Source organism: Cryptomeria japonica, chromosome 4 (genome assembly GCF_030272615.1).
Source record: "Cryptomeria japonica chromosome 4, Sugi_1.0, whole genome shotgun sequence".
Classification (NCBI taxonomy): Eukaryota; Viridiplantae; Streptophyta; class Pinopsida; order Cupressales; family Cupressaceae; genus Cryptomeria; species Cryptomeria japonica.
The window spans coordinates 408,639,579-408,665,207 of NC_081408.1; the positions used below are offsets into that span (position 1 = coordinate 408,639,579).

Consider the following 25,629-nt stretch of genomic DNA (forward strand, 5'->3'; position numbering starts at 1 on the left):
AAACATTAGGTAGACATCATGAATCATTAAGTGGTATCGTGGGCAATAATTTTTGGCAGAGGTGTTTTGCGGAGGATCCAAGAAAAGCAAAAGTGTTTGTGTTTCTAATATGGTGCCCCTTGATATTATATGAGTTTGAAAATCGGGGCTGTGTTTTGTTTTTTAAATGCAGGGAGTTATCATGTTTGAGTGTTGAGGTGCTGAAGTTTTAAAAAAAAACACAAACTCAGAAATTGTCGCCTACATGTTTCATAGTGAGTGGAGCCTTTTTTCTAAAATAGAATTCATGGTGTGCATTTTTTTGAAGAAAGACCGTGCAGAAGTTCAAAAATTTACTCCTCGAAAATGCATCAGGCTCTTGTAATTTTGTGAAGATATATTGTAGAAGATTTTGGTGTTGGTGATGTTAATATTTTGGATGTGTAAGGTTTAAAAAGGATAAAATTTTGATATTGATGCTATATCTTTTGAAGTGTTTGAAGTGATTTAAATTCTGAGTTTGGGTGTGTAGAAATTATTTGGGCAGTGTTAACTAATCATAAGAGTCTTTTTGAATCTACCTAGTCTACCCGTTGCTGTTACAAAAAAAGAAGGATTTGGTTGAAGTATTGTTTGAGCTTTGAACAAGATTAAAAGAGCATTATATGAGCAGTATTTTTGAACCTATGTTATAATTTCTATGGCAGAAGATTTATCTGACTCTATCAAATATCTTATGTATTGATGTTTGTGATATTGAAGTTGGTGCTTCAGATTTGTAGGTTCTGTGTGTGAAGTTGGTGCTTCAATTTTGAGAAGTTTAAGGGTTGGTGCCCTATGTGAGTTGAAGCTCACTTTTGTATCCTTGGGTTGGTGCCCATCTTTGTTAATGAAAGCTCTTGATGCCGTGGTGTTTTACCTGAAAGGGTTTTCCATGAGAAATTCTTACGTCTGTGTTTCAGTGGCTGTTTTCTCTAAGTTTTATTGGTTTCATTCTGCAAATTGTTAGAAAAGGTTTTGAAATATTGATTCACTCCCCCGCCCCCCTCTCTCAGTATTTCCTATGTGCTTCTCAATTGGTATCAGAGTAGGTGGCTTCTGTTAAAGTTTAAAAGCTTGAGGGTTGATCCTGTTTGCACACTAAGATGAATGCTCTGGAAGGTCTTGCAACAAATAGAGCTTCTTTGTTTGATGGCTCTAACTACTCCTTTTGGTGTGTCAGAATGCGAGCATACTTGATGTCTCTTAGATTTGATGTCTGGAACAACGTGGTGTTAGGTTATACACCTCAAAATCCACCATCCACTGCTGATGAAAAGATAGCATTTGAAAGCAATGCTAAGGCTATGAATGCTATACTGTGTGGATTGTCAAAATCTGAATTTGTTAAAGTCATGCATTGTGATACTGCTCAAGCCATGTGGGATAAACTCAAGAATGCCTATGAAAGAGATGATAAGGTAAAGAAAGCCAAGCTTCAAAATCACAGGATGCAATTTTAAAGTTTGGAAATGAAAGAAGATGAAAATGTTGCAGCCTATTTTCTAAGGGTAGATGAAGTAGTGAATTCGCTTAAGGTTCTTGGTGAGAAGGTTGAAGATAGTTTGGTTATTCAAAAAATCTTAAGGTCTTTACATTTAAGATTTGATGCAAAGATTTCAGCCATAGAGGAGATGGTTGACCTTGATAAATTGTCTATTGACAAGCTCCATGGTATATTGACTGCATATGAGATGAGGACTAGCACAAAATCTTCAAAAAAGGAGACCACTTTCAAAGCTTCAAAGAAAGGCAAACAAAAAGAGCAAGTTTCAAGTGACAATTTGGATGATGATTTAGACTAAGAAGAAGCTTTGTTCATGAAAAGGTTGAAGAGGGATTTCAAAAAACAAAAGAAGAAGATGTCTCTTAAATGTTTTAACTGTGGAGAGGCTGGACATTTTGCAGCCAAATGTCCATATGAGAACAATGATGACAACAGTTATAAAAAGAAGCTTAAGTTTAACAAAAAGAAGTTCATAGAAAAGGATAAGAAAACATGGAAATTAAAAAATAGTCTATATTCAAAAGAGGAAAGTGATTCATCTGAAGGAAGTTGACAAGGTTGAAGAAAAGGTTTTGAAATACCGATTCAGCCCCCCTCTTAGTATTTCTTGTGTGCTTCTCACTTGATGCTAGTGCAAACCTAACATTCATAAAACAAGAAAAATGCATTTTAGTACCAAAAAACAAAGTTGGATTTTAAAAAGGAGTGCTTTGAATGCTAAATGACTTCACCAATCCAAATGCATTTCAAACATTAAATGAATGGAGTTACATATTGAAGCAAAACAATGTTTTTTAATAACATAAATTGATAAAACCTACACTAGCTAAATAAATAGCATTTTCTTTTTAAAAATAAAATAAATTTAGTGTTTAGCGACATGACATTTGAATTGAATGGTTTGTATTTCAAATGTTAAATGAATAGCTTTACTAATTGAAGCAAAATAATGTTTTTTATACCCTAAATTGATAATCTTACACTAGAAAAATATAATATTTTCATTTCAAAATAAAATAAAATCAGTACTAAATGACATGGAAACTGAATTGAATGGTTTGCAAATATGCTAAAACACCTAAATATAACATTTTGAAAGTGCCTGGAAAAAATAATGAAAAAATTGACATGGAACTCAAAAAATTGCAGAATTTTGTTCCTTGGATCACCTTCAAACTCATTTGATCACTCATTTAGGGTTGCAAATGTAGTGTGTGAAATTTGCAAGGGAGGAAAATATGAGAGAACTAATGGGCTGATTTGCAAAAAGGAATGCCTAATGCAAAATTGTGCTACAATAAAGAAATCCAATATGGGAAGCTAAAGAACCAATAACAATGACTCGTCACAGGCATATATGTTTGAAAGGATTGCATATCATTAAGATGCACCATGTGCAGGAACGATTTTGAGGTTTTTGATAAACTTAAGGATTTCTATAAGTTAGATTTGAATGTTAAAGGTATAAATACTTTGGATGTTATTTGAGCATTGAGAAAAAAAGCGACCACAAAATTCAGTTTTCAAAGAACACAAATATCAGGCCAAGATTGAGTGAAAATTAAAATTTGAAGCTTTTTGTTTATGATTTGTTGGTTATATTGATATATAAGTGGGCACAGTAAACAGTGGTCATTATGTAGCTTGATTAAGGATGAACGGAATGGAATAAGGTGGGAGTTGACAATAAACATGTCTCCAAGTTGGGGTTTCATCCATTTGGGAAATCTTCTTCCTACATGCTGCAAGGTTGGTTTTATTGTGAAGGATCTTGATGCCAATCATACAAAATCTATAGATGCATATATTTCTAATGCATGTGCATTCTTTGTAAAGTTGGTAGCCTTTGTTTTAGTTCAAAGACTTGGCAATAATTTAGTAGGGCAAATTGTGTTCTTGGAGACTTTTGGAGGTTTGCCCCCGCGAAATGGCTTATTATTCTCAATTATCATGAAGCATTTGTAGCATATTTCCTTCTATGTGCAATTTGTTTCATTACAAGTGGTATCAGAGCATGATCTTGGTGGCATTGTGAAGGTAAGAAACAACACAATTCTTTTGATTTTGGAGGTCATTTTGGAAAACGGATAGCTTTCTTATTTTGATGAATTTGTTCCTAATTTTTAAAGGGCTTTTTAAGGCCGTATAAAAGGTACCACTATATAAATTTGAGGGTATTTGAAGCAGATTTAAAGGAGTTATTGCATAATTAAGGTTTCCACAAAATTTGCTCCAAGGGTTGTAAATCAGCAATTTTTTTCTTCAATTCTAGAGGGTTGAACAAGGATGCATTGATTCACTTACAATATTGATTGGGAAACATTTTGGATAATTCAGAAAGTTATTACAAAATTAAGGTTTCCACCAAATTTGCGGCTGTGTAAATTAGCAAATTTGTTGGAGATTTTTTTTTTTAAAGGCAAGATCTAGCTCTTTGTATGTTACAATAAAAAAATCAAATTGATTGGATTTGTTATTTCTAATTTATTGCAAATTTTTTGGGGCTTGCAACAAGATACAAAAATAACATTGTCAAACTTGGAAAATCTCTAGACAATGAGGATGTTGTTATTGAGGAGATTGGTCTCATAGATAATGAATCTATAAAGGAGCAAATTAGGGGAGAAATCAATAGGATGAATGAAGAAATCTTGGCAAATTTGGATGCAAAGATAAAAGGTCTCTTGACGATGATTCGAAAAATAACTTCTCACAAAGGTTCTAGAGATTCCAAACATATGAACCACACAACAAGACTTTGGGAAGAAAATGAGTCTCCTAAGGGGAATGATACTTTTGGGTTTGAATCAAAGCTAGATACGGACCATAACTCAAATAATTCTATAGCTAGGCATTTCACACCAAAGGTGGTTATGAAAAAGTTTGATGGTAATGATCCAACCAAATGGCTTTGCCAGACGGAGCAGTTCTTTGATCTTCATCTTGTTCCATGTAAACCAAAAGTAGACAATGGCATCCTTATACTTAGAACTCGACCAATTCATTTGGTTTTGTTGGCAATGTGAAGAGAAGAAAAAGAAGGGATGCGTTATCACATAGTCTATTTTTTAAGAGGAACTCGCTGTACATCATGTTGATAGTTTTATGTATAACTATGTAATGTCCCTATTAGGAGATAGCCTATTTTCCAATAATTAAACACATCTCATCATACTTATTATATTTTATTATGCATTTGTTAGCTTTTGGGAACAATTAGCATACATCATACAAGGGATAATCAACATATCCAGGTCTAATCCCTAATTAATCCTAATGATCAATCTTCGTGGAGATTGGGAAATCTTTGTTAGGGCGCTAGAAAACTATCCTCCACAAATAGTGCCTTTGTATGATGTAACATATGCCCATTCAACTGCAGGCCTTATCCATTGCCTTTGTATGATGTAGCACATGCCCATTCCAGCACAGGCCTTATCCATTGCCTATGTATGATGTAGCACTTATCCATTCCACCACAGGTCTTATCTACCTTGCGAGGTATTAATACCGCCTTTCCCCAACGCGTAGGCATTAACAGAAAAGCAAGGATTAGGCTATGAGTATACTAACTTTTCATGTATTATGAATCTATATAAAATTAAGTATGACTGTCATACATATTGCAGTCTATGTTAATATTACTATTAAATTCTGCATAAGAGCATTATCAGGCATCATATATTAAGCACATCCCCATGCGTACTGCCCAGAACACGGATGTTACTGCGTGTAACTTAATAACAGTTCCGATCCGATCTGATCGATGGTGATATTATTGGAGGCTTTTGATTCCTTTCCTTTATATCTCTTAATGTGAGGGAGAGGTCACACCTCTTCATCATGTATGCCCTTTGGCAAGAGACACCCTTTCACCATTAGCACTCTTTGAAAGAGTGCGACTCTTCATTATTTCTGCCCTTTGAAAGGGACACAACGTTTCACAATCAGATCTGCACTTCTGATTCCCAAATTACCCCCCTTTAAATGAGTTCTCTTCTCCCTTTTATACCTCATATTTGGGGGAGTCACAACTTATCATTTCATGCTTGTTGACCATTCATTAACTTTAATTAAATTTTAAAATTATATTTAATCATATTCTTTTATATTTCAATTTAATTTTTATTTTTTATTCCTTTGTATATTAATTTTATTATTATTATTTATTGTTAAATTCTATTTCAAAGTGGGGACGATACCAACTACTTCAGCCAACTTACCAAATTAAAGCAAAAAAGTATGGTCAAAGATTATATTGATCAATTCTAAAGTGTCATTAAGGGTGGAGACTGTTTTAGGGGAAAATTTGAAGGAATTATTACTAGGTGGTTTAAAGAAATATGTTCCAAGCAATGATTATGGCAAAGTATGCAAAAGAAAAGTTTATGGTTAATAGAAAGGAGGAATTTCCTAGTAAAGAAGATTGGAGGACATCTGAACAAAATGAAATTGTGATGGAAACTACAAGAAATGACATAAATGTGCTTAGAAGAAATTATTCTACATTGAGGGTACCTAGGAGGAAGAAATAGGTGAAGAAGTGTGTAGTGGTGGTAGAAGACTTAGAAGTTGTCCAACCAACAATCTTTTGTCATGCACTACTAGGTAGTACCAAACCACACACTCTTAAGGTAAGGGGTTTCCTAAAACAATAGAAGGTAATAATATTGATTGACTCAAGGAGTACACAACTTTATCAACAAGAAATTGACAAAACAAGTAAATTGTTTTGTTTGCTTGACCCTAGGATTTCAAGTTATGATTGCAAATGGTGGTATAGTCAATTGTTTAGGGAAACACCTTAGTATTAACCTCACCATCATAGATCCTGTGTTTGCCATATCCATGGCTTCAGTATACATTGTTTTGGGAGTCCAATGGCTCACTACTTTGGGTACAATAGAGATGAATTTATAAGAGCTATTGATGCATTTCCACTTAGAGGATAGTAAATTTGAGCTAAGAGGATTGCATGTAAAAATTCTAGAGATGGTAAGCTCATGCCAAATGCAAACCATGACTAAACAAGATGTGTGTGGTTAGAGGCGTGACTCAATTATTATCATTGGAAGTGCAACCGAAGATTCCCACATCACCTAGTTTGCATGTAGTTACATTTCTGAGGCATATGCCAAAAAGATGACTTCCTAAAAGTGATCATTGTCAATCCCTTCAACTACCAAAGAACCTACCACCCTCCATCATGTATCCTTTACAAGCACACAATAAGGTGAGATTAGTTAATGACCATATTCATCACTAGCAAAAACCATGATAGTCATCCTTGAAACACAAGGCATTGAATTACAAGTGGGAACCCAATTTGTATAGGCCTTTGAAAGGTTTATGGAAGACATACAATTAGTATAGAAGTTGGAGCTACTAAAGTTTACAAAGCGACATCTAGTCTTCCATGTCTCTAGCTTGGTGAAGTCTAATGAACATAAAGTTTCATCCCAAATAGTGTTACTAGAGATAGATGAAGAAGCAAGAGCCATTTTGGATCCATAGTTGGGACCCTAGACGATCAAAGAATACCTCATCTAGTGTAAGAATTGGCTGATCAAAGATGTCACGTGGGAAGATGAAGATTTTGTGCAAAAGCATCTACACTTGATCAACAATGAGGACAATGCTTCTCTGAAGAGGGAGGCTTGCTATGCCCTTAATCCTATAGTGTTCATAGGTTCTGAGTAGTCGGCTTGTGGCTACCTTACTCTTAATTAAGTTATAGGATCATAATTGATCATTATTATATTCTTAGTTAAATATTTAGGTTGTCTTGGATGTTATAGCTAGGTATCTAAGTTGGTTTTGGTGAGTGATATCTAGGGCATAATTAGGGTATATATAAGAGCTTGTGATTAGTTTAAACCTTATTATCATCATATTGCAAATTTTGTTCTTCTTGAAGATTTTTAGAGGTTTACCCTCTTGAAGTGGCTTATTTTTCTTAATTATCATAAAGTATTTGCAACATATTTCCTCTTTTGTGCAATTTGTTTCATTACACTCTCTATTGGTTTTGTTTGCTCTCAAATCTTTTATTCAACCTCTCTTCTACCTTGATTGCAAATTAATATGCTTCCTCTAACGTTGTTAACCTTACCAAACTCAGGTTTTCATGAATATTCCCTCTTAACCTATTGATATATCTTGCAATCTCGTCTTTGCTTTCTTCATTATATCCACTCCTAATGATCATCCTGTAAAGTTCTTTAGTGTCTTCTTTTATGGTCCTACTCTTTGGCATAGATTTTGTAGTCTCTTCAACAATTCCAACTTACAATCAATAGGTATAAATTGTTAAACTTTACAACCATCCTATCCCATTTTGTTATCTTTCCTTTTCGTCTCCTATTTCTTCTAATTGTACTTTTCATCAAACTTGTCCTTTCAATTTAGTTTTGCAAATCTAACCCTTCTAGGATCTACAATTTCCTCATACTCAAAATATTCATCCAATCGATCAATTCTTTAGGGTTCAAATCAGTATAATCATTAGAAAACTCAATTCTAGGTCTCTTACCAATTTTAGAAATAGCTTTTAACATTTTTTATTTTATCTATTTCTTCTTCTTGCAGGTTTTCTAGATTTTACTTACCAATTTATGCATCTCCTCTTTCATTCTCATTAATTCTAGGGTTTAGATCTCTTTTTCTATTGTCTTCTACAATGTTCAATCAGACTTTCGTCGCCGTCATCATTTCAATTGTTCCTTCATTCTTCCGGCAATGTTAGCAACACCTTGAACTCTTCATAGTGGCATCTCTCTTGGGATCTGCTATGATCTGCCTCAAGTTAGCAATTGGTTTGCAATCACTCCTTACAATTGTCTTCTAATTGGCAATTTGTTTTTGAGCCTCTTGTAGGTTGCCTTGATTTGGTGAGCTGTTCACATGTAGAATTTTCAAGATACCAACTCTCTTTCTGTCTGTAGGATTCCAAACTTACACTTTGATAACATGATGTAGTCATGGATAAAGGGTCCAACTAAGGACTGCCCAACCATGCAATGAAATGAAACAACTCACAATTACACAACAAAAAACTAAATGACACAACAAGACCATGATATGATCTCTATTGATTTATGGTCTATAATGAATCACAATCTATTGCATTGGGGTTTGAATGTTCTAGGCCTCAACCATTTGATTACAAATGTGTAGTTAAATTTTTTGAATGATATTATGATACAATTCCATATCCTTTCTCTATCTCTTGCTCTCTCAATTGCCTTAATGCTACTTCCAAATGATTTTGAACAATGTTTATATATCAGCCTTAAGTCTTGTGAATGATCTTAGTCGACCATAAGGTGGCAAAAAGCCCAAGTCCTTGATGAACTGTGTAGTTGGCCAAATATCTAGGAAGAATCTCCTAGATTGAATATTGTGATGTAAAACATGATGCAGTGAATACCAAAAGCACTTTTGTGTCCAATGTACCATGTGATGTGTTCTTTTGTTGTCGCAAACTTCGAAAAGCTATTGCAACTTATGAGTAGTGAAACTCAGTGTTAGTTTGCCAAGCTCGATGAAGTTCAAAAACCAATTTATGCCTTTGGTGATCAAATTCTTTTGAAAAGTGAATGTGATGTTGAAGGTTCATTGTATAACATATATTTCAAACCGCAAGGTGATATATGCAATTGCGGTGAAGTGTAGAGATTGATTGATGACTAGAAAGCTGCAAACAAACAAAGTGAAATCAAAATATCTTTGGTTGATGCAAGATTGCTCATACACCTCGGGATGCTCTTACATCAACTGTCCACTAACTAATCGGCTTGGCCTATGTCAAAGTGCGCCTTTCAATCCTTGTAGAAGTCTTGTAGCCATTTAATTCTATATAATTAATCCACTCAACTCCATTAAATCTAGTCTCCTCTAAAATATACATTTTTTGAAGGCATTCATGTGGTCCTCATCTTCTGGTCATTAAATGGGAAGAATTCTACCATGTCTTTTCACACATAGTGGTGTTCAATTTCTCCCACCTTTTTTGAGTGATGGGGTGAAATTATACAACTATAGGATGGGGTCTTGTTGATGGTGTTTTTACGCACTATGCAACACAATAAAATACTAAGTATTCTATACTCTCTTGAACAAAGACTCCCAAATGCTAAGCTGCGTGATCAAGTGGGACGACTCCAAGGTTCTCGAATGTCAGGTCTTGACGTGCTCTTGGATAGACTCAGTTGTATATGATGTGATATTGCTGGGATCACAAGGTGGACTTACGTTGAATGCTTGAGTGCTCGAATGATGCTGGAACGTAGGATTTCACTTGATTAAAAAAAGGAAAAAAGGATGAGGGTTTGAGGAAGCTATTCTAACACTAAGAATGTAAGAGCAAAGGACAATCTTTGATGAAACTCCAACTAAGGTTTGCTTTGACATGCTATGAACATCTCCACAAGGCTAGTGCGATCTTCTAGGGCTAGCTTTATGATTTTCAAATCATCACCCCAAGCATAGATACCATCTAGTTGATGCATATGAATGAAGAAGCGATAATTGAAGTTAAGCATTGGCTAAGATGGATCCAGTTGACTACGCAGGGCAACTTTACCATCGGCAAGGTGTTAGTAGTATGGATATAAGAATTTCACCATTGATCATACACAAAGTTCTTCCATTCATCTAAATAACATGAAAATCAATTGAGAAGTAGAGACCATGCAAATTGTTAAATCAACATATCAATTTCACCATATCTTCAATGAAATTTACATGCTTCTTACAACAATGTCTTAGCAACAATCTTTGCCTTATCTTTCTACTCTACTCTAATTATCTGCTTGCTACTTATTGATCAACTACTGTCTATTCGCTATTCTATTGAACTATTGTCTATCAACCTTACAAATGAAGAAGTGGAGCCTTATATAGTGCTCTCATTACAATTCAGTGGCTCAGATTGATTCACAATCAATGGCCAAGATCGAAAGATAGAAACCCTAATTAGGGTTTGTGACACCCATTGCAAAGCATCTAATGCTTGACCAATGACAAAATTACATTTGATGGGACACATGTCCTTTGAAAATTTGACCAATAAATGGTTACAGTAGGTACATCGAACTTTGTGTCCACATGTGGTAGTTATCTTCTTTGTAGATGAGTTAAGTACATTGAATCTGGACGCCTTATCTTGATTGGATGTGATGACTGGGTACCACCTTAGCTTCGACCTTTGTAACTCATCGCAAGTTGCAATTGTAAATGAATGAGGCATATCTCTTGATACTCAACATGTCCAAGCTCCTGATGTGATAATGACTTTTCTCAAATTGATCTTCTAACTTTGATTAACTCTTCTTGATCACTTGCATTCTTGAGCTTTCACCTGGCTATATTGACAATGATTCTTGGATTTCCGAAGGAAATTCAAGATTGTGAAAAATTTCCATCCTTGAATGCTTGATGTTGATTGCTATTCCTTGCCTTGATGTTGCTTTTCCATTATTCCTCATGCTGATTGCTTGCATCAGATCTTGTCATTGCTTTAGACGAACCCTGTTCTTGCCTAGGATGCCTTGTGTTCTTGTCTTGGATGGACCTTGTTTTTGTCTAGAACGGATCATGTTCTCATTACACCTGGAGTCTCCTTGTATTCCCCTTGATGTATATGACTCCTATTCCTGCCTTGAATGAGCTTGCGACTTGATGATCCCATTAGCTGCCTTATAGAGACTTGAAGTGCAATGCCCTCCTTGATGAGAGTTTGTCGTTCTGGAGTCATCCTTCACCTATAAGAGTTGTTCAAATTAGTTCTGTGAAGTGATATTTGCCTGTAAAGTGAAATTGACAGCCTAGGATATGCACTTTAACTCTAGAGTGATAACCTTTGAAAGAATAAGTTCAAACCCTAGGTCGCATCTCTAACCCTAGCCAAACATGATATGATCATCCTAAAAGATAATAATTAGTTCTTTCACTCTTAAAGATGATCAAAATGGACTAAATAAATACTTCAAAGATGAAATTTGACGAATGACAGGGCATAGCAGCAATACTTTCACTCTTAAAGATGATCAAAATGGACTAAATAAATACTTCAAAGATGAAATTTGACGAGTGACAGGGCATAGCAGCAATAGAATTAGGTCTGATATGACAAAATGAATCTATCTCAGACCTACGAACTAATTTAAAATGGGCTGGTAATCGATTATTTAGACAAAACTGTCTTTCTTCAAGAATTCGCGGATGCCAAATCGGGGATCATTGGAGTATTGATATAAAAGTGGCGATTCAAACTTTGTTTCTAATTGATGATCAGTTCTCTGAGACTTAATTCATTATTGCCTGATTATCTCAATATTGCTGCCTTCGTTAATGACTTTGGCTGACCAAATGGAGTTGATCTGCCACACAGAAGTTCAACGGCTATTGCCAATCAAAGTTGCACTTCAAATGAATAATATGTGGATGTGTGTATTTGGTGCAGCCTGGACCAAGTATTGCAAATGTGAAATAATGATGAAGTCGCTGTCTTCCAGATGCAAATTCGCTGATAAGTCTTGATGTATTTGCTGCACAGCTAAATCATCTAAGCTGTGAAACGATATCAGCATAAGTGCCCTTTGTTTTTTGAAATTGCTGTCAAGAGACATTATAATGCAACATCTGATCAGAGGAGGATCGCTGCACCTTAATTTACTGTCAAAATCATATTGCAAGCATTACTGGAAAATTTGCCTCAGTCCAATTGCTATCCAAATGAGATCGCCGGCCTTCAAAATCTGATCAAAATAACCATCGCCTGAGATAAGACTCAAATTGCCACCCTTAAAGGACAAATTTGCTGGAGAGTGAAGGCAGTTTGCTGATGTAGCATGGGCAAATTTTTTGATAAAGTTGAGCTCGCTGCTCTTGTCAAAGGCAATATCGATCTATGTATTGATCAAATGAAATGATCAATACAAGTTTATAGTTGTTTGGGAGATGCGATACCTCATCGCAGGCATCCTGGCAGATTTCATTTAATGTTTGTGTTCAAAATTATGAACACCTTTGTTGCACTCATTTAATGTTTGACAACTATCTATTTCAAATTTTTAAATGAGAAACCTCTTCTTCAAAATCGTGGTATCTTGAAAACACAAATCCATTTTATTTTGCCTCTCACATTAAATGCTTCTCATTCGATTCATAAAGGCAAAATATCATTCATTAAATGTGTTGCAATTTATTTCAATGAAAGGCTTCGACTTTTGCAACTCAATTTATTAAATGAACAGCCTTGCAATCCTTTTGTAAATGCAATGCACACACATTAAATGCCCTATAATCATCATTTATAGCCTATGCTTAGAACTTTAAAAACTCAAATTAATTGAGAGCAATCGGCTATATCTGATTAAGTGACTTGTATAGATTGAATTAGATTGAAGTCATCAATTTTAAATGTCTTCCTTTCACCTTGCATTAATTGTTTGAAATCACCCTTGAGTCTTAAAGTTAAAACTCATAGTAAATGCGGTTTGTGCAGATAGAATGTTGGCAAGATAATTTTGGTCTTGAAAAGGCGCCACCTATTCATGCCACACGCTATGTAGACTCACCAAATTAATGATATGCCTTTCATGCACATTGGGCAAACTAATATCTCCTTGTCCTTCATGCCTCATCACAAATTGCATCGTTTTTTGAAACTCAAGGCATTATCCTCTTTTCTTCATCTTAAATTGAACTTAGCTTGATTAGAGAAAACGATCTAGTTGTAGATCATCACAGTCAAAGGACGATATGTGTTTGGTCAAAGGACAAGGCGTTCTAGCCTAGAATTAGTGGCGTTCTAGTCCAGAACGGATAGCTTTCTATCCTAGAATGACTGGTGTTCTAGCCTAGAACGAGTGGTGTTCTAGTCTAGAACAGCTTGATAATGCAATTGTGTAAATGTTCTAAGTCAAAAGATAGGGTGGTTCTAGCTTTGAACAAGTAGTGATCTAGCTTGGAACGATTGATGTTCTAGTCTAAAACGGAAGGTGTTCTAGCCTAGAACGGGTAGTGATCTAGCCTAGAACGACAAACTCACTTTCATGCCTTAGCCAAATTTTCTTGATTTCCAATTTTGATTAGAGCGAGCAAAGATGTGAACCATTCACTTCCTAAGCCTTGAAAACTGACTGACCTCACTAGAGAGACTTGACTTGATTGGCTCTTGACCAGCTACACTTCTTCAAATTCAAAGAAGGAAAGTTGTGTGTGGGTGCGGGGAAGTGGAGTGGATGTTTGGTTCCCATTCACAAGTTGTCCCCCTTTTAGGAAACAATGGAAAAGTTTAGAGAACGTGTCACCAAGGAACACTGCAAATATTAGGAAAATTGGAAAAGAAAAATATAAACCTAGGCTATATTACTATAGGGAAAAAGAAAATAACAATAAGGTTTCAATAAGAAACAATGTAATAACAATTTGGAAAATAACAATAAAATGTTTTCAGCAAAAAAATAGGAAGTTTTTGAATAAAAAAAAACCTATCGTGATGCTGTGGACCGTTACTGCCCCTAGGGTTTCAAGGCTTAGGCTCTGCCATGGACAAGCTTCTTCTTCATGGCATGGTGAGCCTTTGCTCAATCTGAATAGGCGTTCTTTGTATGCTAAGGTAGTCACCTGGGGAGGCAAAGAGTTGTCGGGAGTAAGAGTAAGGAAGCCGAAGCTGTTCTTCTCGAATAGGGCTTCTCAAGTGCATAGGTTTGGAGCGGGCAAATCTTTGTGGCTAGAGCATGCTAGCTGTGGAAATCCCCTGATGGGTGGTGGCTCAGTTTCAGGTGAGGGGGGCTCTAGATGGGAGGAAAGGGTTTTCTCTAGGCGTTGAGAGACCCGATCAACAAGACTTTCAAATGGTGAGAATTGTTAGTCCAGGTCGGTCTCAGGGAGGGTTGGTTTTGCTCAAGCCTTCTCTCCCCATGCAACATCTGTGACCCTTGATGCGGAGGCTGAAAAAGAGATTGAGCTCAATGAAAGAGTTTTTTGGGGCTAGGTCTGATTGGTCGTTTTAGAGGTCTTTGGCCAAGCTTATGTGAGCTTCATAACTGGATTTTTGTCAACTGGGAACCCATTTTGAAGGGCTGTGTTCAAATCTAGCCAAATGCTTGAGGGTTTTTTGTGGTGGTTTTTGAAGCAGTGGAGGATAGGGATAAGGTTCTCTGCAATAATCAACGGTGTTAGGATGATAATCATTTGCTCATGTTGAAGCCCTTGCATTCGGCTTTCAACCCGACTACTAAATCTTTTGATCGAGTTCCCATTTGGGTCAGGCTTCCTAGCTTTCCTTTGCATCTATGGTTTGACTCTTGTCTTGAGGCTATTGGGAACTCTTTAGGTAGTTCTTTGATGGTGGATGAGGGTTCTTCCAATCTTCTACATTCTACATATGCTCGGCTTCTTGTTGAGATGGATGTCACTAAGGATTGCCCATAAGTGATTTCGATGAAAACAACAAAAGGTTGTTGGATGCAGTCTTTGGACTATGAAGGAATCCCCTTCAGATGTAGGAGCTGTTTTCCAATTGGGCACATTGCAGCTCAATGCTCAAAGCGCAGAGTAGAAAAAGCTGCTTCTTGGTTGAAAGATGTGGATCTTGTTCATTATTCTGTGGAGAAAAAGGATGTGAGTCAGAAGGGTGATCCCCAATCTTGAGGGAAGAAGACAATTGTAATAAGGATCTAACTGAATCGAACCTTGACTTGAATGGAGTCAAAGATGGATTTGCAATTGAGAAGGGGCATGCAGCGGTTTCAACGCCGTTGGAATGTTTGGAGGGAGAAAGTATTATGCCTTCTCTTAGTGATGAGGTGGAGCCCAAAGAGGTAGAAGGAGTTGCTCCGCCAGTAATGCAGGAACAGGATGAGGGATGGAAGGAGGTGAAAAGGAAGAAAGGCAAGAGACATTTGAAGGAGGAGCCAGGACATGCTCCTCAGATCACACGTTAAGGACAAACAAAACTGTGCTGTAATTTTCCAACCCGTTAATGGGTCTTCACTTTTTTGATTTGATTGTTTTGGGGAGGTGGCTCCTTGTGTGGAGCCTCACCTGGTTCGGGCCAGTCCAAAATCCCGGCTGATTTAATAAAATCTAATCTTATTACCGACCAAAAAAAGAAAAAATGAAGTTTTGAAATAAATTTATATTTTTTTACAGACATGAAAATAACTTATCTTGAATGATGATTCTCCTTAATGCAAGGCTATGTGATCCTTATAGCACCTATTAAACATGCCTTCACAATCCTTAAATCCTAAAAGTTAAAAACAAAACTAGCAACCTGGAGCAATGACAAAAAATGAGTTTTGGTAATTTGTAATGATATGTAGGAATGTTTGTGTTTTGTGTTTGTATGTCACTTTTTAGGTTTTATTTTCAACTTATAGTTTTTGTTTATTATTTATTTTCAGATTTTACTTTTTTAAAATTTATTTTTATTTAAAAGTAGGGTGTGTCCCAAATGCCTTGGGTATGTTCCTGGGTTGCACAATATGCACCAGCCTGGGGGTACAGGGGGCCGGACCCATTGAAGTAAGGTACAGGGACTGAGTACTATGTATCATAGGTCTGAAATAATGTAAAATCAAAGGTATAGCTTTAATTTTTTTCATTGATTACACAAATCAAGTAAATCATTTTATACCAATAGAATCTACAAGGTGTATGGATATTGCATGGTTATAAAAGTTGATTCTACAAGATATATGGAATTTCCATATTTATGATAATTGAATTCACAGGATATACTGACATAGATTGTTGGTGGCAGGGAGTTGTGGACATCCTGCAGAGGTATCCAGTGCCGGAATGTGATATTTGGTTTATCAAATTCTCATGTGATTTCCATTACAATTCAATTGCAGTTGGTAAGGTTTTCCCATCTCTAGGGCTGTCAAATGCCAAGCATGTTTTAATTTCGTTCATACTTTTTGGGCTTTTGTTATACTTGGGTTTTCTTTGAAGAAAGAATTATTAGTCTCTTCTTTGCAAGGGAAGCTTGAAGTGCTAATCTTAATTCATTGTTCTCTTGAAATTTCAAAAAATAGATTGATGAATTTGTACAATTTCCTAGCCTAAAAGCATTAGCGATCTTTTTATAGAAATTTACATAAATGCATATAATTTGCAAGTTTTTGTGGATAATTCCATGCATTTTATTACAATGCAGAATATGAAATTTTATTTCTTAGTTTATGAAATGTAAACGTTTGTCAGCTGTCCTTAGTTTTAAAGACTTTCCAGTGAAAATTTTCCCTGCTTTGTTGTGCTATTTCAACTTTTAACAATATTCTTACCAAAGGGGCTCAAAACTATACCATCTCATATTATGATGATAGGTCTTTCTCAGTAGTAAGCCCAATTGTTTAATAAGTTAAATTCAATGGGATGCAATTTCCCCAGAACTTGGGAGCGAAAATTCATATTTATATTTTCTTTTTCATACTTTCAGGAGTATTGTCATAGAAATTAGTAATTCAAGCTTAAAGAGTTAAGATGGCTTCATATTGCTTTTCATTAAACCTGTCTTATTGAATACTTATAACGTTTTGCTTTTAGATTTAATTGTACTTTTTCAGTGTTTTCCATTATTTCTGTCCTTTTAATGCAGTGTTTTCTTGTATCACCTGTTTAAATTTGAGTTGACTACTTGGCACATTTTTTCGTATCAGGCAACAGGGAAGGAAAGATTTATGTCTGGGAATTACAGTCAAGCCCTCCTAATTTGATAGCTAGGTAAAATTTTCAAGTCCTATAAATTTATTTGTATCAAATCATGAATGTACTTCTGGTAAAACTAAAGATCTTTTTTGACATATTAATAGATAAACGGAGGATATAGCTGATTTATGTTGGTGTTGTTTGTAATTTATTAAACAGGTTATCACATAATCAGTGCAAATCTCCTATTAGACAGACTGCTATTTCTTATGATGGAAGGTTTGCTGCTCTACTGAATTCTTAAAAGGGGATTGGCAAACCTATTTGTTGATTTTCCTTTTCTTGCATTAGCTATAATTGTTTACCTTATTCTTTGCATAAATTTTGTTTGGATTTTTGTTGTGTACCAATAGACATAATTAATCTTCAAATTAGCAGTGAACTAATTATTGCCTATTTGCTTTTGTGAGCACAGTATCATCCTTTGCTGCTGTGAAGATGGTAGCATATGGCGCTGGGATGTAGTTCAGTAAAGTGTCCAATTTTCTGGACAAAAATATATCATTACAGGTTGTGCGTGAGATTTTGACAAAAATCGATTAATTTTCTGGTTGATGCCATGAGGAATCCTAATGGTGTTCGCAATTTTGAATCTTTATTTCTTTTGCAAACGATAAATTCAATATGTTTATATAACTTTTTGGTCTTTCTTTGACTATAAAAGAAATAAATAATATTGAAATCTTTATAGAGTTGAGCCAGACTGACTGTTAAGGGGTGCTCACTGTGTTGAAGTCTTGAGTTGGATCACTGGTGAGCTGGCCTAAGACATTGCCTAGATAGAATTTGAGCCGGTATACATGTAGCCTTGACAATAATTAGAATCTATATGGTAAGAGCTAAAGATCCAGTTGTGAGACATGGATATATTATGTGGAAAGTCTTCACTACAAGTAAATGAAATTGCCTCTACTTTTTCTCAAAATTTCCCTATGAATTATCTTACATGTAAATGAAATTGCCTTTACTTTTTCTCAAAATTTCCCTATGAATTATCTTACATTGACTGTGTTTACTACATTTTATTATGTTGTGTAAAATATCAATGCATGTGTATCTACAATTCTGTATGATTTATTAATCATTCAGATACAAATGTATAAATTTAAAATGGCAACAAACATGTGGCTTCAGTTAGGTCTTCTTATTCCAGTAAAGTAGATAGTATATTCATGAATATCTTGTTTCCTAAGAGCAGAATGTTTTGACTTCATAAAGATGCTGCTGATATTCCATTCTGTATCTTATTGGTTGACCATGGCAACAAAGCAAAATATTACATCATGAAGATGAGTTCGTTCAAGGGAGGCTTTAGGCTTGAACACACTAGTTCATATGAAGATGGTCCTAATGGATACCACTCCTTAATTCATCTGATGAAATGAGATTCACGGATTCCAGTGAGAAAGTCAAGATAAACCCAAGGGTTTTGACATGAAATGCTTTCTACGAAATAGGATTCATTTGTGTTGTTTTAGAGATGGAGAATGCTAGTAACTTGTGAATAGGACCCAACATGCCATCATACAGGGAAAGCATACATGTTTTTCCTTTTCTCCTAATCTGTTTGTGACATGGTGGTAAATGATTTGATCTATGGATTTCCAAAAGCATAGGAAGTCATTTTGTTCCTTCTTTTCCAATGCTAGCTTCGTTTATCATTATTGTGGTTGTAATCACCTTGAAATCAGGGTCATATTCATGGTTTTATTCATGATTGATCTATACTTGTTCAGATCCACACATTTTATGAAGTATAATATTTTGAAGACAAGCAAAATTAAAATTTTAATTGTTGATGCTTAGATATATTCTAAGTATCGACACCTTGCAAAGAACGTCAGCATAGGAAGTCCCGCAGTGGGATATTGAAAGGCAATACGAATTCCAGAATTTAAAGGCTGATTCCTTGTCCTATTGTAGTGCTAAGCCTAAATCTGTCAGGAAAAGGGGAATAGAACATGAAACTAGAAAACAGAGTAAAAAGTGATACACTAGAATAAAATAGCTTTTCACTTCTTTGGAGATTGCAAGCACAAGTTACAATAGCCCACAAGATCAAAATATATAGTTGCAACATTATAAATGACAAGAAAACAATATTTGCACAATTATGTCTGCAAAAGATTAACAGGATTCCAAACACAAACTATGACCATTTAAACATACAAATGAGAAAGCCAGAGAAGAGAACTCATGATCACAAGTTTTCAGAAATCATGGGCCTGCAATATTCATTAATTTTGAGTGAGCTCATTATATATATAGAGGAGAAGTAGATACGAAAATCATGGGAAATCATATGCCCACCAACTTGGTTTGTTGAATTCTTGCTTGAGGAATATGAAATATGGAGGCATAAGTGAAGCCCCCCATCATAATTATTTTTGTAGAGGTTGGGTGTTTTAATTCACAATCTCCATGATATTATAGCACTTGTAGGAGCCTTGAAGTTTTTTAATATGTTTGAATGCTTAGTAGTGGTTGATCTTGAGAGATTGACAACTATAAAGATTTAAAATCCTTGCCTTCTAATTTAACACTAAGCTTTTAGTATCCAACACAGGCTCCATTGATTTACACCTGCTGCCTTTTGATTTAACAAACTAAAGCTTATAATAATTATTGTAGGCTCTATAGAAACACACACCCCTATAACAATTTTTCTTGGTTGTGGCTTTGTTTCTCTTATTTTAACTCCTTATTCGCCCCTTCACTTACCATGTCATAAGCTTACTCCAATAGTAGTCTATCTCTTCAACACTTCTCTCAAGCACATTGCAAAGTCTCCTAGGACTGTTGGATATACTAGGTCTATGATGGTTGAATGTCCAAGAGCTGCAGTCTACATTTATCTTACAGACAGGGATCATTGATCTCTTCAGATCAACCCTCTTAGAAGTCATAACCTTCCTCTCTGCCTTTCTCTTCCAAGTCTCTAGGATGTGGCTATATGTCTATTTAAGCTTCATTGTTTTGTTTTAACACTTGGATTCACCTTTATAACACATGCCAATACACTTGACTGCAGTTTGTCTGCTTCTACCAAGGCAAAGCTTTAGTTATGTACGCCCCAATTATTTTTTGGTTTAATGGAACAATGGCATGGTGTCATGAAGTTTATGAGGACCCTTGTTATGCCCTCCTTTGGCCAATAGTGCCATGTTGCTTTAACTACTCTTCTAAATAGCTTGGAAAGCCACATGGCCCATTGTATATAGCGATATATAGTCACTGAATGTTTTAGCAAAGGTCATTGTCTCTTGTACTTGCATTCCTAAGAAATTGAGCTTCATCCAATATTACTCTTGACCACTCTATCTCCATCCAGGTTGGGTTTATCTAACTTGTAAACCAAGTGTACAAGTCAACAAAATAACATCGAATTCATTAAGTTCTTTCGATTTCCTCCAATGGTAAAAAATTGTTGATGCTCATATATGTTCAAAATATTAGTGCTTCACAAAGAATATCAACATGGAAGTCTTGCAAATGGAGGGCCTTGAGGTATATGATGACCTTTGCAGTTGAAAGGTTGGATCTATCTAGTATTGTAGTGTTATGCCTAAATTTGATGGGAAAGGGGGAAAGAACAAACGAACACAAAAGAAATTAAAAGGTGATACACCAAAATAGAAGAGCTTTATACTTGTTTATAGATTGTAAGCACATAATTGAATAGTTGATAGGATCAAAATAGTCACATTAATTAAGGTCATTTTGAACATACAAAGAAAAACCAAGACAGAGAACTCTTGCACACAAGGTTTCAAAAAACATGAGTCTGCAAGGGTCCCCCCTTTTTTGAATTAGCTCATTATAAATATAGAAGAGAAGCAACATAGAATAAAATATGGGGAAATGAAATGCTCACCAATTTGACCTAAGTTCTCGTCTAAGAAGACTTTTGAGATATAGAGCCATAAATGTGATCACCCCCTCATAATTGCTGCTTTAGAGGTCACATGTTTTAATTAGTCTTTGTGGTGTTTTTGTGCTTGCAAGAATCTTTCAAGTCTTTTAATATGTTTTGAGTGCTTAGCAATTATTGATCTTGAGAGATCGACAATTTTTAAATTTTTTGAAACCCTTGCATTCTAATTTTACGTTGAGCTTTTAATATCCAACACGGTCTCCATTGATTTACACATTACATAGATAAAAGCAAAAAATGTAGAGAATAAAAGAGGAGGAGATTAAATGCCCACAACTTGACTTATTGAATTCTTTTATGAGAAGGAATTTGAATATGAAGCCATAAATGTAGTCCCCTTGTCATAGTTGTCATTGCAAAGGTCAAGTGTATTAATTCAAAATCTTTGTGGTGTTTTGGCACTGACAATAATGTTCTAATATGTTCAAGTGCTTAACAACCATTGACCTCGAGAGATTGACTACTTTCTAAGAAGATATAAAACCCTCACATTTTGATTTAATGCCAAGCTTTTAATATCTAATGTCAACTCCATTGATTTATACATATAGGATCTTGATTTACCAAGGAAAAAGGTTACATACATAATTGTAGGATCTATAAAATCGCACACTTGTAATAATTTTTGTCAATTGTAGGTTTGTTTTTATTATTTGCACCCTCCTCCCCTTGCCATGTCATAAGCTTCCTCCAATAGGACTCTATCTCCTCGACACGTCTCTCAAGCACATTCAAAGTCTTGAGGGCCATTGGATATACCAAATATATGGTGGTTGAGTGTCCAAAGGGTGCAACTTTATTTCTTTTACACACAAGGGTAATTGATCTCTTAAGATCAATGCTTTCTTTAAGTTCATAACCTTCTTTTCTACCTCTCTTTAAATTTTGGAAGTCGTTGCATAGTTGTGTGGGATCAATTGTTTTGTTATATTGCACATCTATTCACCTTTATAGCACACATCAATACACTTGAAACTTAACTATTACTACTAATGTGAAGCTTTAGTTATGCATAATTTATGTGTCTTTTTTATTTAATTAGACAATGGCATTGCTTGACAACGTTTATAGGGACCCTTGTTGTGCCCTCCTTTAGCCAATACACTATATTGATTTACAACTCTGCTAAATATCTTGAAAAGCCACAAGGGCCAAGTCTATGGTGGTTGATATTTAAGTGAAGTCCAAGGCCTCATTAATCCCTCCATTCCTACAAAATTTAGCTTTATCTATGATTATTCTTGGTCATTCATCTCTTAAACCAAGAGTTTAAGTCAACAAAACAACATCAAACTCATTTCAAACTTCCTGCAATTGCCAAAAAGGGAGTGCATTTTGTACATGGCTTGATTTTATATAGTAGTGAAAATTTTGTAATACATTAACTATGTAAGTTTATATGCCTTCTGTTGGGTCCCAAAATCATTGCTTCACAATCCTCAACTTCTCATTTAGGGCCAATGATTTGTCATTAAAAAGGTAAACTAGGGATTCATCAATAGACTTAGGATGGTCAAAAGCGAATTGATGAGCGTGGGCAATCTTTCTTGCACTTTGAAATTAGCTAGATCCAAGAGGGTATTTCTAGGGGTATCTTTGATATGTTTGTACATCAAGTAAAATGTAACATGACTACACCAATCAACAACTATATCCAATTAATGCTTGATTGCTATTATTTGTCACCAAGTGAAGACAAACTAGTGTAAAACCTCTTATATAATTGATAAAACACCTCACACATCCACCTATAGATGACATTTGTATTTTAATCCCGCTAGGTGATTTCATTTATTGCTTCATACATAATGGTAAGGTGAAGACACGTGTGACATGATACATTGATGACTTATTTATTTGGGTTTGCTTAATATTAGGCCATGATTTTTAATATCAAATCATGAACATGCATATTCTAATCTAAATCTAATCTCTTGCTACTTCTAACATAGATGGAAAGTGTTTAAATGATGGGAATTTGATCTTTGATTAATGTGGATTGGTGCTTACTTCACTGGGCAACAAAGTCACTAACAACGAAGAGAAAAAAGATACCATCAAGAAAAATATCAATAGGACTAGATTTTTACATGACAATCAACGACTACATCATATGTAATGAACATACCTAATAATCCATCTTAGAACTACAATAACCCATATACAAGAAAATAAAATCCATTACAATCTTTTACCCTTTATCTAACCACTATTGCAATCACACCAACAATTGTTGTGAGATAATATGCATATTGTGACTATACATTTCTCTACATCATTACAAATTGTCAAGGAGATGTTTTTTAATAAACCATACCTACGATGTACAAGATGTACTTTAGCATTTGCAACTTAGAGTGACAATGTTTGATGGCCTAAAACCAACTAGAGACACTTGTGCACCAAAAAATTTGTTGAGTGCAACCTTTTCAACAATAAGTGTACTCAAATTTAGAGTACTTGGCCTTTTGTGCCTTGAATCCACGTGGGAATCTGACCCAAATTTGGAGAATCAAATTTGCCCACTGCATCTATGGTAATCTGTATGATTGATGACATGGAGTTGGTGTGAGGACTATTAAGAGTTGAAATTTTAACCACCATACTTATGAAATCATGGTCATGTTTTTTTTTCTTCACATCACTAGAAGCACGTGAATTTGTGCTCGTGAGATGAACAATTGTTTTTGGGTGGGATAACCCCTTAGGTGTAGCTGTGGCATCATAATGAGTTAATAATGGTGTTCTGGTTTATGCAAGGAAATAGGTAAGATGGATTGTGCAAATATGGGAATTTAGGGGATTGGGGGTAGAAGATACCTCGTGGCCCATGCCATTGTTGGGGAGTTGAGGGTGCCAGGAAATTCATCCCTTTAGGCATGCACACAATATAAAATTTGAGAGCACATAAAATCATATGTAATATAAATTGATGAAATATCGTACATATTTATAGGATTCACACATCTTAATTTAGAGTAAACAAATTCTCTATAAAATATGAGTTGTTTGTAACAATTAAACAACTTGTGTCGGATCATGGGGCTCCAAAAAGTGGCACTGGCGAAAAAAATGTGTTTTAAACTTTGCCAAACACGCCAAATTCCGCTTTTAATTTTTATATTGGTTGGGCAAAATTTGAGTTTGGTTTGTTAATACCAAACCAAAACGAATATCCATTAATAACAAATATTAACATATATTCGTTATTAACAGATATCAGTTTTGTGACATAATTGTTTGTAGATTCATAAATTGTGCCTCGTGCATTTATGACACTTATGCATGGCACCCAGTGCATTTATGACAAGGTTGATGATCGAGATTTTATCATTTTGACATCATGGCCTTTAAAGACAAAGTGTTGCCAATCCCCCTAAAGCTCTGATTGGAATTATCTCTGGATGGACGATAGCACAACACACAAATGTCTTTGCGGCGTGCAAACATCTGGATAATTCTTGAATCCAGAATGGCATATTCAACATCATCCTTTCGATGACGTGTGTCCCTTGGCTTGGGTGCATTCGAAATGGTCACTCGTGCCCATTTTTCAGTCTTGAAAGTCCATTCTCTTACTCATGTTGCTTCTTCTTGGCTGCTAGGTCTCTAGGAATCTGTGAACTCTCTAGTGTTGCTCTCATCGCCTTGATCTCTCCATTACACTCTTGGAACTCTTGCAACAACAATCTTGCCTTGAGCTTTGTCATGCTCTTATCTCAAGAGAGGGGTTTGGCTAAAACACTTTGTCTTCTCTCTTATCTCATGCATGCTTAATATTGCATTATCATATCTAGCAAATCTTTAAATGCATCCATTGTCTAGCTGCATTTAGTTTATTTATCTATATATCTCATGAAATAGGGGTTTTCCTCCATTAAGTGGGGTTTGTTTCTATCATTTCATCATTGTATCTTATGTAATAGGGGTTTTCCTCCATTAAGTGAGGTTTGTTTCTATTATGTTTATCTTTTTATCTATTCTATCAATTTGGCCGTTCCTGGCAGTGGAAACACCAAAACGGGGGTTTGACTAAGGCAAACCCCTATACAACCCCAACATTTTCTCTCATCTCAATGTGTGTAGGTGGTGAACAAGTTTTGCATTGCTAAGAGCAGATTCTATAGCACTTTTGCATATTTTTGGGTCTCTATCCGTACAGATGACAGTGCAGTGCATAGACGTCCTCGTGGCACATTGGTGTCCTGAACCCAAGACCGTCCTAGCTTTGTGGTATAATTTGTTTTCTATTTATATGCTTTTCTTATAGTTAGAATTTCATTACTCTATTATGTATTTTAATATTCAGTAGCTTTAATATATTAGTTTAGTTGTTTTATTCATGTTATTTTTATCCCCTGGCTCACTTGAGCATTAGTAAAGCGAGGTAGTGTGGTGCAGTCACCTGTTAGGAGGGACCTCAAAGAGATCAATCCGGAGCGGG

General features: G+C 35.4%; 1 protein-coding gene across 1 annotated transcript in view; it reads left to right on the forward strand.

The window, feature by feature from the left end:
• Positions 1–18,176, forward strand: part of LOC131050578 (polycomb group protein FIE1) — a 121,334-nt gene extending 103,158 nt beyond the window's left edge. Inside the window, exons 10-13 of the mRNA XM_057984774.2 lie at positions 16,302–16,398; positions 17,203–17,266; positions 17,411–17,470; positions 17,667–18,176. Of these exons, the coding sequence (XP_057840757.2) occupies positions 16,302–16,398; positions 17,203–17,266; positions 17,411–17,470; positions 17,667–17,724 (279 nt within the window). The 3' untranslated portion in view covers positions 17,725–18,176. The remainder of the gene's footprint in view (positions 1–16,301; positions 16,399–17,202; positions 17,267–17,410; positions 17,471–17,666) is intronic.
• The last annotated feature ends 7,453 nt before the right edge of the window (positions 18,177–25,629 follow it).